General features: G+C 39.7%; 1 protein-coding gene across 3 annotated transcripts in view; it reads left to right on the forward strand.

Moving 5' to 3' along the window:
* tiam1b (TIAM Rac1 associated GEF 1b) overlaps window positions 1–12,810 on the forward strand; it is a 47,160-nt gene that overhangs the window by 2,576 nt on the left and 31,774 nt on the right. For 2 of the 3 annotated variants that reach the window (XM_053239838.1, XM_026943514.3), the window contains exons 2-5: window positions 7,334–7,431; window positions 8,347–9,133; window positions 11,442–11,603; window positions 12,499–12,751. In XM_053239838.1, the coding sequence (XP_053095813.1) occupies window positions 8,357–9,133; window positions 11,442–11,603; window positions 12,499–12,751 (1,192 nt within the window). In that variant the 5' untranslated portion in view covers window positions 7,334–7,431; window positions 8,347–8,356. Of the gene's footprint in view, window positions 1–7,333; window positions 7,432–8,346; window positions 9,134–9,191; window positions 10,874–11,441; window positions 11,604–12,498; window positions 12,752–12,810 lie in introns of those variants that run through there. The other variant, XM_053239837.1, reaches the window with a different exon arrangement.

Genomic DNA, 12,810 nt, shown 5'->3' on the forward strand with positions numbered 1-12,810 from the left:
ATTAGTGTTAGGGTTTCTTCATATTAATTTGCTTATATTAATTTATTTTGCAAAGTTGAACCGCTTTGAGCGTCTGATGAACTGATTTCCGACAGTTATGTAAGGAACAAAAAAGCAAAATAATAAACAAACGAGAGGCTGAGGTGACTGTTTATAGCTACTCTAACATAATGATAACAGGAACTAACTTGTTTCACAACATTAAATGTAACTATAAACGGATAAAAAGCATGATGTAATCGTTCTTTAATTAATACAAAAATGTAATCGCTGGTGAATTGCTGTGATACAAGAGGAATAAAACACTTTGAGACGCATCGTTGTTGGAAAATAATCCACGATTTATCTTATACGCCAGCGATTTTATTTATTAAAGAATGTCATGTTGTATGTTTTATCCATTTATAGTTACATTTAGTGTCCAAGGAAACAAGTTGTTGTTATCACTTATGCTATAGCAGCCTATCTGGGTTTTTTATTTTTTTAAATTTTTTTTATTTGTTTGTTTTTTTTGCAAACTCCTCTGTCCTTGAAGGAAAACTTCCTGATCATTACAAAGCACTGACACTGGAGACTCCTTCCATAAATGTTGACGCTTTGCATAAAAATTTCACCATATCAACAGTTATACACTATTCTTTGTCAAATAACATATTTTTAAATTTTAATTTTATTTATTTATTGTGAATGCGCTGGTACTATAGAAACGATCATGTATTACAATAAGTGCATTAATCTGGAGGTTCTAAAGGTTGTAATTTGCCCCGCAGCCGTAACTAATGTCCGAGAAAATGAATCACCTTCTGACCAATCAGATTCGAGAATACAGCTGACTGCTGGATTATTAACAGCTATTCACAGAGCTTGAGGCTAAACAGTAACACTGTTTTTTTTGTTCAGCATTTCATTTAAATCAATATCCTGAAAGACTTTAACAGAGTTTTGGCCTTGTATGCGTGATGATATCACCGATTATTGAGTATAGTTCCATAACGATCGTATAGAGCTGTAGGACTTCCTGAGTGAGATCAGTCCAACCACATGCACAGTCAGGGGAGATAAATAAATGGATTGCATAAGAACATCTGTTTTTCTTGCTGTAAATGCTGTTTTTGTTTGGATGTCCCCAGTACGCCAGCTGTGGGTCTTATGAAATATATCGCAGAAGAGAACAAGAGACTCCTTCATCTGCCCATGTGTGCATCTTTTGTCTCTCACACACAGACTTGTGCCACAAGTTATCTCATAGAGTGCTGCCGGCGTAGCAAAATACGTTAGTCGGGATCACAGTAAACGCAGACTAGCCAGCTACGTTACTCTCGGGTTTTAACAAGATGTTGAGTTCATTGATGTTAGATGGTATTAGGGTATACAATAGGGGTGCCAAAATTTTATATCAAAGTATCAATAGTGGCAAACTTACTAACTAACTAGCAAGTTGATGGACAGGATGGCTTCGTGCTAACAACATAAATGATAAAATGTAGTGACTGAACAGATACTTAACTGCAATCTGCAGAAATTTTTAGATTTTTTTTTGCAACCAGCTGAGTGTATAAACTTATTTATACAAATTTAAATTTATTTTAAATTTAAATTTATGTAAATGCACATGCAATCCAGTCCACGTCCATATTATACTGCACATAATAAACTGTTTACAGCTGTAGTGAACTTATTTGTAGATATTTATAGTAATATTAGTAAAGTCTAAAAATTATATTGTTATATTATTGTATGGAAAACCATCAAACAAATCCAACACCTTGTCTTGCTAAGTATGAACTCAAAATACTAAATATATTTCAGAAAATCAAATTACGATAGCCTATACACTGAAAGAAACTACAAGCGTTATGAGATGCTTTTCTGCTCACCACGGTTGTAAAGAGTGGTTATTTAAGTTACCGTAACCTTCCTGTTAGCTTGCACATGTCTGGCCATTCTTCTTTGAGCTCCTTCATCCGCAAGGCGTTTACACCCACACCACGTGCCACGGTCAAAGTCGCCGAGATCACACGTTTTTCCCCCGTTCTGATGTTTGATCAGAATATTAACTGAAGCTCTTGACCTGTATCTGCATGATTTTATGAACTGCGTTGCTGCTACGTGATTTTCTGATTGGATAATTGCACAAATCAGCACGTGTACATGTGTTCCTATTAAAGTGGCCAGTAAATTATAACCATAGCGTGCAAATATATTTCAAACAAGCCTTTAAACAAACTTTTACTTCGCCTTTGTACATCGACCTGATTAGCATCTCTAAATAAATCCCAGTTAGCAAGATCTCATTTGCTAACCGCTGTTCGCTCGCCTGGTATTATTAGCGTAGTTATTATTATCATTAGCAGCGTTTTGTGTTTTTCTTTGGGGGGAAATGGGTGAAAATCGTCTCTTGAATATGGAGTTGGTCGACTTATCCCAGATTTTCCAGAGCTAAAGATGACCCACTTCATTTAGTGCTGCGTATGCAATGAGTCAGCACTTTTCGAAACGTGCTCATAAAGCTGTACAGTCTGCTTCACTTCGCTGTGGCACAAAGCATACACACACGAGATAGATAGACAGATAGATAGATAGATAGATACATAGATACATAGATAGATAGATACATAGATAGATAAATAGATAGATAGATAGATAGATAGAAGTGAGCACCCTGGCTTGAATGAACCCTGCCGGAAAAAAGACGTCATTCCTCCATTTTAAGTCGATCCTAGTCCACCATTTTGGGTCCATATTTAGCTTGATATCAGGTAATTTGTCGTCTTTTCTACGATCTTGAAAACACTCTGGGGAAATTTTTTACTTACGAACGTGTTCTGCTTATATATATTTTTATACCGCGGCTTTATTGAATTCTCAAATCTGATTGGTCGGAAGGTGTTGATGAATTTTCTATAACAGCAGCAGCAGGTTTATATTAATGCGCTTGTTCTAACTCATCATCGTTTCTTTTTATTTATCGTTTATGGAAGGAGTCTCCAGTGTCAGTGCTTCGTAGCAGTGAGTTTTCCGATATTGGAGAATCTTTCAGGACAGACTGTAAAGTTTTTGTTTTACAGTTTAGTAGCATGACAAGCTAATCAGAACCATAAATGGATAAAAAAGTATGGTGTGTCATGCTTGAATTAATAAAACGATTGTAATCGCTGCTAAGTTGTTGTAGTATAAGAGGACGAAAACACTCAGACGTGCAGACGCAGACGCTGGACTCAAAGATCCAGAATGCAGTGCAGCATGCGTAATGGCAGAGGTTAGTTAGCGATCTACCGCTGTGTTGACGGGATCTGATCTGTTCGAACAGAGCGTACAGACTAAAGGACTAAAGCGCCGCCGCATCACACTCTTTACATAGAAATGAAGCGAGAGCTAAATCCCACTGATGCCACTCTCAGCAGGTAGAACGGCATTCTGGGTAATGTAGGAAACCACAAGTGAAAATGTCAATGAGTAGTAGTTTAAACTAAAAAAAAAAAAAAAAGTCCAAAATTCTTGGACGTCACTGAAGGTCACATGTTCATTATACAGATAAAATATGAAAGAGTTGATTTCTCCTGTTCTTCTCCGTCTCACTCTCAGTGTGTGTATGGAGTTGTTTTTGTTAGTGTGGCATCAGGGTTGTGACCTTGGCTGATGAAGCTGCCAGGTTGTGATGGAGTGTGTGTGTGTGTGTGTGTGTGTGTATGTGTGTGTGTGTGTGTGTGTGTGTGTGTGTGTGTGTGTGTGTGTGTTGGGTGGGGGGAATTCCGCTGATGTCATGACATATCGGTGAGTGTGTATGTGTGTGTCTTTTCCCAGCAGGGCGGCTGCTATGACAACAGCACTGCAGAGACCCTCAATTTACACCCCAGAGTCTCTCAGTACACACACACACACACACACACACACACCTTCTTCATTGTGTTTTGTAATTACAGTGTGTAAGACGTGAGTGCAGTGTTGTTATTCCTCACGCACCTCCTTCTTTCTCACTTTTTTCTGCGATGGCCACAAAAACGTTTAACATCCAATTTGTTTTGTATTTTGTTTGGAATTTCACCGATTTTGCGCCATGGATTTGTGTTTTTAAAAACTGTGTATAGAGGTGTGGCATTGTGGTGCAGCGGGTCCCGAAGTCACCTCACAGCGCCAGAGTTCCCGGTTCAATCCTGAGCTTGCGTTACTGTCAGTGTGGAGTTTCGCAGCCTCGGGGTTCACTGGTTTCCTCCCACCTCTGCTGATTGGCTATGCTAAATTGCCCCTAGTTGTGTATAAGTGTGTGAATGTGTGCGTGTATAGCGTCCTGTTTAGGGTGTGTTCTCGCCTCGAGCGCAGTGTGTTCCCAGGATAGACTCCGGATCCACCGTTCCCCCGATCAGGATGAAGCGCTTGAATGAATAAACTTAGCTCGAGTTCGAATGACTGAATGGTCAAATGTTTGGAAATTTGAATTCCGACTGCTATTTTATGACGTCATAATGGCTGTTACTGCAGCTGACCAATCAGCTTCGTATAAACCAACCAATCAGCTTCGTATAAACTCACACCCAGTGCAACTGCACACGCCTTAGAATCACACTTTCTTTCTTTCTTTCTTTCTTTCTCTTTAAATTTATTTTAGCATTACATCAGTCAGAAACTATTTTCATCTTTCTTTCTTTTCTCTGCCAGTATTTTTCTTTCTTTCTTTCTTTCTTTCTTTCTCTTTTTTAAATTTATTTTAGCATTACATCAGTCAGAAACCATTTTCATCTTTCTATTTTCTCTGCCAGTGTCTTTCTTTCTTTCTTTCTTTCTTTCTTTCTCCTCTTTTCATCACTTTAGTTAAATCGACGCTACAAATGCAGGGAGCGTTTCTGCCCTTCAGAGTGCCCTGAGAAGGGTTCATCACCTGAGAATACACTGCACCAGTTACTTCCTGAACACGAAGCAGTGCATGATGGGATATTTATATTGTAACATTAGTGATAATGATGATAATCTTCTGTTGTTCAACTGTTCCTGTAAGTGTACAGATGCTCTTTAGTTTATCCATGTGAAACTTCATTGTTCTCTCTCTCTCTCTCTCTCTCTCTCTCTCTCACTGTGTGTGTGTGTGTGTGTGTGTGATATTTGCATGTCCACACAGTGTGTGCTCTGTCTAGATAAGAGAGTACATTAGAGGGAACAGAGGCCCTGTTAATTCACACACACACACACACACACACACACACACACACACACAGAAAGTGAAGTGGAGATGATAAATTGCAAATAAACAAGTGGAGGTTTTCAGAAGAGAGAAGGATGGGCAGATTGACTACTTAGCACAGTGAATTGAAGAGAGAGAGAGAGAGAGAGAGAGAGAGAGAGAAGCAGGGAGAGATAGAGATGGGGAGATAAAGAGGTTGAGAGGTACTGCTTTTAATCTCATAAAGATGGATGGATAGATGGATGGATAGGTTGATGGATAGATGGATGGATAGATAGATGGATAGATATGGAAAAACGAGAGGATGTAAATAATATAAAGATATAAAGTTAGTGTTGCTGCGCCTCATGCTTCCCAGAACAGGTTACTTCACTTCAGACAGAGGGCCAGAAAAACGCCTGAGGGGATTTAGACAGGAGAGAGAGAGAGAGAGAGAGAGAGAGGAGTAAAGAGAGAAAGAGAGATGGAGGGAAGCCTCGTGTTCAGATTTCTCACCGAACTTCAAAGAGAATTTTCTCTCATCCATAATTGATCAGACTCGAGTGTAACACACTCATGATCTTCAGCAGTGTGTGAAGCTGAACGTGGCTGATAGTGTGTGTGTGTGTGTGTGTGTGTGTGTGTGTGTGTGAGAGAGAGAGAGAGAGAGAGAGAGAGAGCAGACGTGCACAAATGACAGGCACTCATTTCAGACAGACAAGCGATTGACAACAGCAAGAAGTAAATAACAGAAAAGGGGCATTAAAAAAAAATTAAAAAATCGGACGACAAACCCTGCTCCGGGAATTAAAGCGCTATGATCCGTCAAAATATTACCAAAAACAAGTCGCAATAACTTTCAAATACTGATTAATAAAATGTCTATTTGTAAAGTCAAGCCGAGTTAAAAGGTTTTTGCTAACAATTTACTTAGAAAGCTAGCGAGCTAATTTACGGCTACCGTGAAAAATTAAAGTATCTCAGGAAGCTGCAGGAAGAGATCAGGGGATGGGAAGTGCTTTCTGAGTGGAGAGAGAGTTTATGGTCTACAGAAATTCAGGAAGAGAGAGAGAGAGAGAGAGAGAGAGAGAGAGAGATGTAAAAACGGATGTCTCTCAGGGGAAATCTCCATGTTTTTTCATTTTTCACTGTGTGTGTCTGCAATTCATTCATCACTGTCTGCAGAACTTGTTAATTCCCCACTGTAAAGCCATCACTCTCTCTCTCTCTCTCACTCTCTCACTCACACTCACACACCCACACACACACACACACACACAGCTATCAGGTATATTCAAGAGTCAGCTTGTTCTGTTTAGGGGTGGACATAAATGGCAACCCTAATTAGCATTAACTCCGCCCCCTGATTATATTCGAATCGTAAATTCTATAATGCTCATTACTGTAGCTAATCTGTGTCACTGCTTCATCCACTATGAGATTGACAGATATATCTAAAACTGTATACAGCATTATATATATATTTTTTGTTATATAATTTGACCACGTTTTGTATACTGTATATTTGAACGCGTGCGCAGGGCTAATCCCATTCCCGCCCACTTCCGAAAGAATTCCGACAAACCTTCTCAATCTTGAGGAGTTATTATTGCGCAATACTTTCTGATGAATTACTGTGGCGTACACCTCTATGAGGAGGTTCTTCAGCACTTCGAGCCATGCTACACTGCGAAGTCTGTCCTACTGATACGTGAACATCTTCCTTCAGATTCTACAAGTTGAACATTTCCCCCCTCAGTGGTGTAAGTGCAGCAGATATCTCTGAACACCTAGTAGTTAGTACTAAGGTGTGTCTGTTTCCTCAAGGCATTGTGGCAGATGTTATCCTCATGACTTTATGGTATATGTAGGTATTACCGTGGTCCTGTGACCCTTGAGTAACCACCAGGGTTCCATGGTTCCACCAGGCCAATCCAGCAAGAACTCCTTTGCAGGGAATGATGGCTGTATGACCGCACTATTTATTGCAAACACTACACCATACATCAATTGCGCAGCATCTGCTCCGTGTGATTCTAAGCATCTGGGGTTTCTATATATGACAAATGGCTGTACAGTAGATGGTACCATAGATACACCCATTTGGAGTACAACCTTTAAGTGCGTATCTTTCTGTGTCTGATTCTTTCCCCCCCCACTGTTTCTCCTCTCTCGCAGGTTCTGGTGACTCCGTAAAAGCCAGAGAAACACAGTTACACACTCAGGATCAAGTCATCTGAGGTTAATATGCTGATGACATCCTTGCCACACAACAGGTAGAGGAGGAATTCTCATTGTTTGGTTCTTTATTCAATAATGGAGAATCCTCATACATGTTTACAGTATCTGGAGATCATGGAATTCTTGTTATGGGGGTATTTATTTGAGATTGGGAATTTATGTCATGTGGATTGAAGAATTCTTGTTATGGAAGTCTTTTTTTAATAATCGAAAAAATGTTTATATGAATTAAGAAATTCTTGTTACGTATGTGGGCCTTTAGTAGGATTGGAGAACTCTGATCTGGGGCTCTTTTTCCGGATCAGGGAATTCTTGTTACGTGGACTGGAGAATTCTCATTATGGGGTTGTAATGTTCTTGCTATGCAGATTAGGAAATTCTTGTTAATAGGATTGGATAATTCCTTTTCCAGGATTAGAGAATTCTCATTGTGTGGATCTTTCACTAGAGATTTTCTTTATTTGGGATTGGGAAATTTTCATTACATTGGTAATTATTCAAATTCTGGGAATTCATATTACATGGGATGTACAAATTCTCACTGTGACATTCTTGCTACCTGGGTCTTTATTTGGAACCAGGAAATTGCCATTATATGGGATTTTGGAATTTGTTAATTCTTATTCTGTAGTTCAGAGAGATCTTGTTATGCTGGTCTTTATTTGGGATATGGGAAGCTTTATTTGGATATGGGATATATTTTTCTTTATTTGGGATATGGGAAGTAATTCGGGTGGTAATTCAGGACTGGAGAATTCTTGTTATATGTTTATTTGCATTTGATTAAGGAATCCTTATTTGAGTTTTTATTCATGAGCAGGGAATTCTCTTTATACCTATCTAAATCATAGATCACTGGAATTAAGTTAAGCTGTGTATTTATTTATACATAAAAACATGGAGAAGAGTGCCAGTCGTAATGTGTAAATGTGGTGCTGTGTGTGTTTCAGAATTTGAGTTATGGGTAACGTGGAGAGCCAGTATGGCAGCCACAGTTTCTATGGTGACCGTGAACGCCAGCTATCACGGAAGCGAGTGTCCCGATCGTTACGTCTATCGGGGAAGCAGTCGTACCGGAGAAAACCCGAGCACCGTAACTCGGAGACAAGCACACGCTCCAGCAGCACTCCCAGCATCCCACAGTCGCTTGCTGAACATGGCCTGGAGCCGTTTGACGACGCTGATGCACTGCCGCACTTCAGCTCCCCCATCTGGGTGGACCGGGTGGCCATGAATCTGCGCCCTATGAGCTTCCACAAGGATTCAGCTCATGAGCCGTGTAACGACACTTCAGCTAACATTCCTGGTGTTGATGCTGACAATGAGCAAGGTACGCAGGACACCTCCAAGCCACCAGATGGTGCCGGTTCTTTCAAGAAAAAGCGTTCCAAATCTGCAGACGTGTGGAGGGACGACTCTTTGGAAGTATCTCTGTCTGACGTAAGTCTGGAGCGCTTAACGAGCACGGAGGATCTCACGGACAACGCTAACGTCACTGATGTCACCCGCACTAACTCGCTGGGTGAGCTTTACACCCCGCAGAGCTACGCTAAAAAACGCCACAAGGGTGGAGCTCTATGCAGAGACAGTGAGGACGACAAGATGCTGTCTCCATGTGAGGATGATGGTGCCACCTACGGAGCGTTCACACTGCCCTGCCGCAGATCCCACTGTCTGTCAGAAGGTTTGACCAATCACCAGGCAGCAATGCCAGAAAGGCGGGCACAAACCATACAAGTAAGCTTTCAGTCAGTTATAATTTGGTTAAAATGATATAGAGACAAGATAGTGCAGTGGGTAGCATTGCCATCTCACAGCTCCCAGCATCCCTGTTTCAATCCTGAGCTCAGGGTACTGTCTGTGTGGAGTTTTGCAGGTGAATGTTGTAGTTGAATATTGTAGTTGAATATTGTAGTTCAATGTTGTAGTTGAATGGTGTAGGCGAATTCTGTAGCTGAATGTTGTACTTGAATATTGTAGCTAAATGTTGTAGTTCAATTTTGTAGTTAAATGTTGTAGTTGTATATTGTAGGTGAATTTTGTTGTTGACTTTTGTAGTTGAATATTGTAGTTGAATGTTGTAGATTAATTTTATAGTTGAATTTTGTAGTTGAAATTGTAGTTGAATGTTGTAGATGAATTTTACAGTTGAATAATATAGTTAATGTTGTAGTTGCATGTGTAGATAAATTTTGTAGATGAATTTTATAGTTGACTTTTGTAGTTGAATTTTTTTTAGTTGACTGTTATAGTTGAATTTTATACTTGAATATTGTAGTTGAATGTTTTTGAATGTTGTAGATGAATGTTGTAGTTGAATGTGTAGATAAATTTTGTAGATGAATTTTATAGTTGACTTTTGTAGTTGAATTTTTTTAGTTGACTGTTATAGTTGAATTTTGTACTTGAATATTGTAGTTGAGTGTAGTTGAATATTGTAGTTGAATGTTGTAGATGAATGTTGTAGTTGAATGTGTAGATGAATTTTATACATGAATATTGTAGTTGAATGTTGTAGATGAATGTTGTAGTTGAATGTGTAGATGAATTTTATACTTGAATATTGTAGTTGAATGTTGTAGGTGAATGTTGTAGTTGAATATTGTAGATGAAAGTTATAGTTGAATTTTGTAGTTGAATGTTGTAGCTGAATCTTGTAGCTGAATGTTTATCTTGGACAACCAGAATAACATTTTGCTTACACAGTTTGGTATAATTAGGTCCCCCATGTCTTCCTTCCCAAATTTTGAAGTTGGAATTGTAATATGGATGCTGGAAGAATCACAGATAATAATTTAAATATTAGCAATGTTGTTTGAAGCAAATATGCAATTTAGCTGAGGTATTACTTGTTAGCTACCCTAGCCTTGTCACTTCCGTGCAAAAACACCCCAAAAACCTACATTTGCTATAAGGAGAGGTTTGTGTACAGTGTGCTTTAGCAAGGTGTCTAAAATGCTGAGCTTCATTCATGCAGTTCAAATAACATGACCTCATGATAGTTAGGACATTCACATTAGCAAGCGAGGAAGTGACAGATGACCATTTATTTTCTATGTTTGTGCATGACAGCGAGCCACGATTTCAGTCACAGCAGCAGGTTACATTTGAATTGATTTTCTTAGTACTATTCAAATTAGATACGATGTAAATCCAAACGAGTGGCTCAAATGATTCCTCAAACCAGTGCTATGGTGGGTGGGGTCCAAACGCTTCTTTACTTCCCAATACACAACACACTTTACTTCCTTCCTGTAGTTAGTTCCCGTTTAAATGGTCGCTACACTCCCACAAGAGACTAAATACAAGCGACACGAGTCACTTGCTTGCTTGCTAGTGTGAGCATAGGATAAAGTGAGCGGAGTGAAAGGGACTACACTTAATGTAACACACTTTGCTGGGATTTGAACCAGTACCTTTGTGGATTACTCCTGCAGCATGCCCGCTGGGGATGATGCGACATTATGGCTGTGCTTGGTACCTTTTTTTTTTTTTACAAGCTTTCTTTTTCTCTCTGGTTCAGGAGACACATGTCTGTGTGAGCTGCTTGCATCCTTTCTCATGCTAATGAGCATAGTGACATGGGAACACAACAGAAAATGTGTGTGAGTGAAAGAGAGAGAGAGAGACGGGGAAAAAAAGGGAAGCATTTCAAAGTTTGGTTGAGATTATTTATGTCCGGGGGGAACGTTTTTGTGTGTTGTTGCTGTGTTTTTGTTTGTATTCCTTAGTCACTGGAAATGAATAGCATGCTAAGTTGCCTGGTTGAGTCATGTGACCCCGGGTAGATGCTGGGTTTGGTGGGTAATCTCCCATCAGCCCTTGCCAGCAGTGTAGGGAGCCATTGAAGTGCTCAGACAAGCTGTGTCCCAAATATGATTACTGCTCAGAGCTTAGGATGCTCCCTACTGAGAAATCAACATGCGATCCGAAAGAAGCAGAAGCAGCTGAAAAAGTGAGGGTTTGGGAGACAGACAGACAGACAGACAGACAGATAGATGTACATGTATGTGAATGCAGCATGTCCCTGTCTCTGTTTGTACAGGACGTGACAGTAGGGGACGTCACTGAGCTGGAGGACAGTGGGACTGACGGCCTGATTGGAGACAGTGACGTGTGTGAGCTCCCATCTCGCCGTTACAAGGCCCTGTCTGTGTACTCCACACCAGCAGGGGGCAGCAGAGACACACCTGACTCCGCCGTGCAGGTATTACAGTAAAAACACTTTTAGTACATTAAAATGCAGCGTAACGTACTTTACATTGTGTGACAGGGTGTGAAAAAAATAAATAATAAATAACGAGTTCAGTCCTTGTCATATTATGCGACCGTATTGGAATATATTCCGATACTCTTTGCAGCTCATCAGCCATTTCAGCAGATTCAGGAGCAAAAGTATTTCCACCCCAAATGGAATATTTCCAACCGCAATGTTGTAAATTTATAAAATTCATGCGAATTCATGAATATATTGATAAACCATTTATTCTGTGCTGTTGAAATTTTTTTGTTACTTTGCTATCACTCCAATAAATAGCAATAAGAAAAATATTGGATGGATGGAAAACATGGATTTTTGCAGAAATAAATCATTTATAAGCTACAGTATGTGGACATTTATCAAAACCACATGATATGCTTTTTCTTTTCTTTCCTTTGCTTATTTTCTCTCTTTCTCTTAGGAGCAGAAAAAAATGGAGACATAGATGTAGATCTATGTCTCATAGATCTCTATAAAGTGGGAGTGGTGATGAAAAAAAAAAAAACACAAGCAATGTAATCCAAAATAAAATCCTAGCAATAATAATTCATATGTGTGTGGGTCTAGAAATTAATTTAAAAACAATGATTTGCATATTTCATGTAATTTAGTAATGAGGAAGCAAAACATTTGCTGAAATGCATATGTGATATTTAAGCATTGTGGCATTCTTCACATCTGTCTCGTCCTTTATTTGCTAATAATGGGATGCTTTGGTGGACGTTATTGCTTATATAATTTGAATAAACTCCAGCATGAAGCGCAAAAGTAACAAAATATTAAACAGAATAAAAATCCAACTAAACAGAATTAAAATGATCTGCTGTATCACTTAACACAGGGCGTGTACGAGAACTTCCGCCAGGAGCTGGAGAAGAGCGGCTGCAGGGCGGAGACACCGGAGGAAGGGGCGTCGGCTCTTAGTGACGAACTGAGCTCGGCCAATCAGACGGAGGCGCTTGTGGGCGTGGCCGAAGGCTGCGTACGCAAAGCCGGCCGTCTTAATGTGAAAAACCTGCTCGTGCACAAGAAGAACAAGAAGGTGGAGCTCGCTGCTCGTCGCAAGTGGAAGAGCTACTGGGTCTCGCTAAAAGGTGCATAAAATTTAGAGCTATTGCATTTTTGCCACAATATTATGATGTGTTCTTAACCG

Source organism: Pangasianodon hypophthalmus, chromosome 14, assembly GCF_027358585.1.
Source record: "Pangasianodon hypophthalmus isolate fPanHyp1 chromosome 14, fPanHyp1.pri, whole genome shotgun sequence".
Lineage (NCBI taxonomy): Eukaryota > Metazoa > Chordata > Actinopteri > Siluriformes > Pangasiidae > Pangasianodon > Pangasianodon hypophthalmus.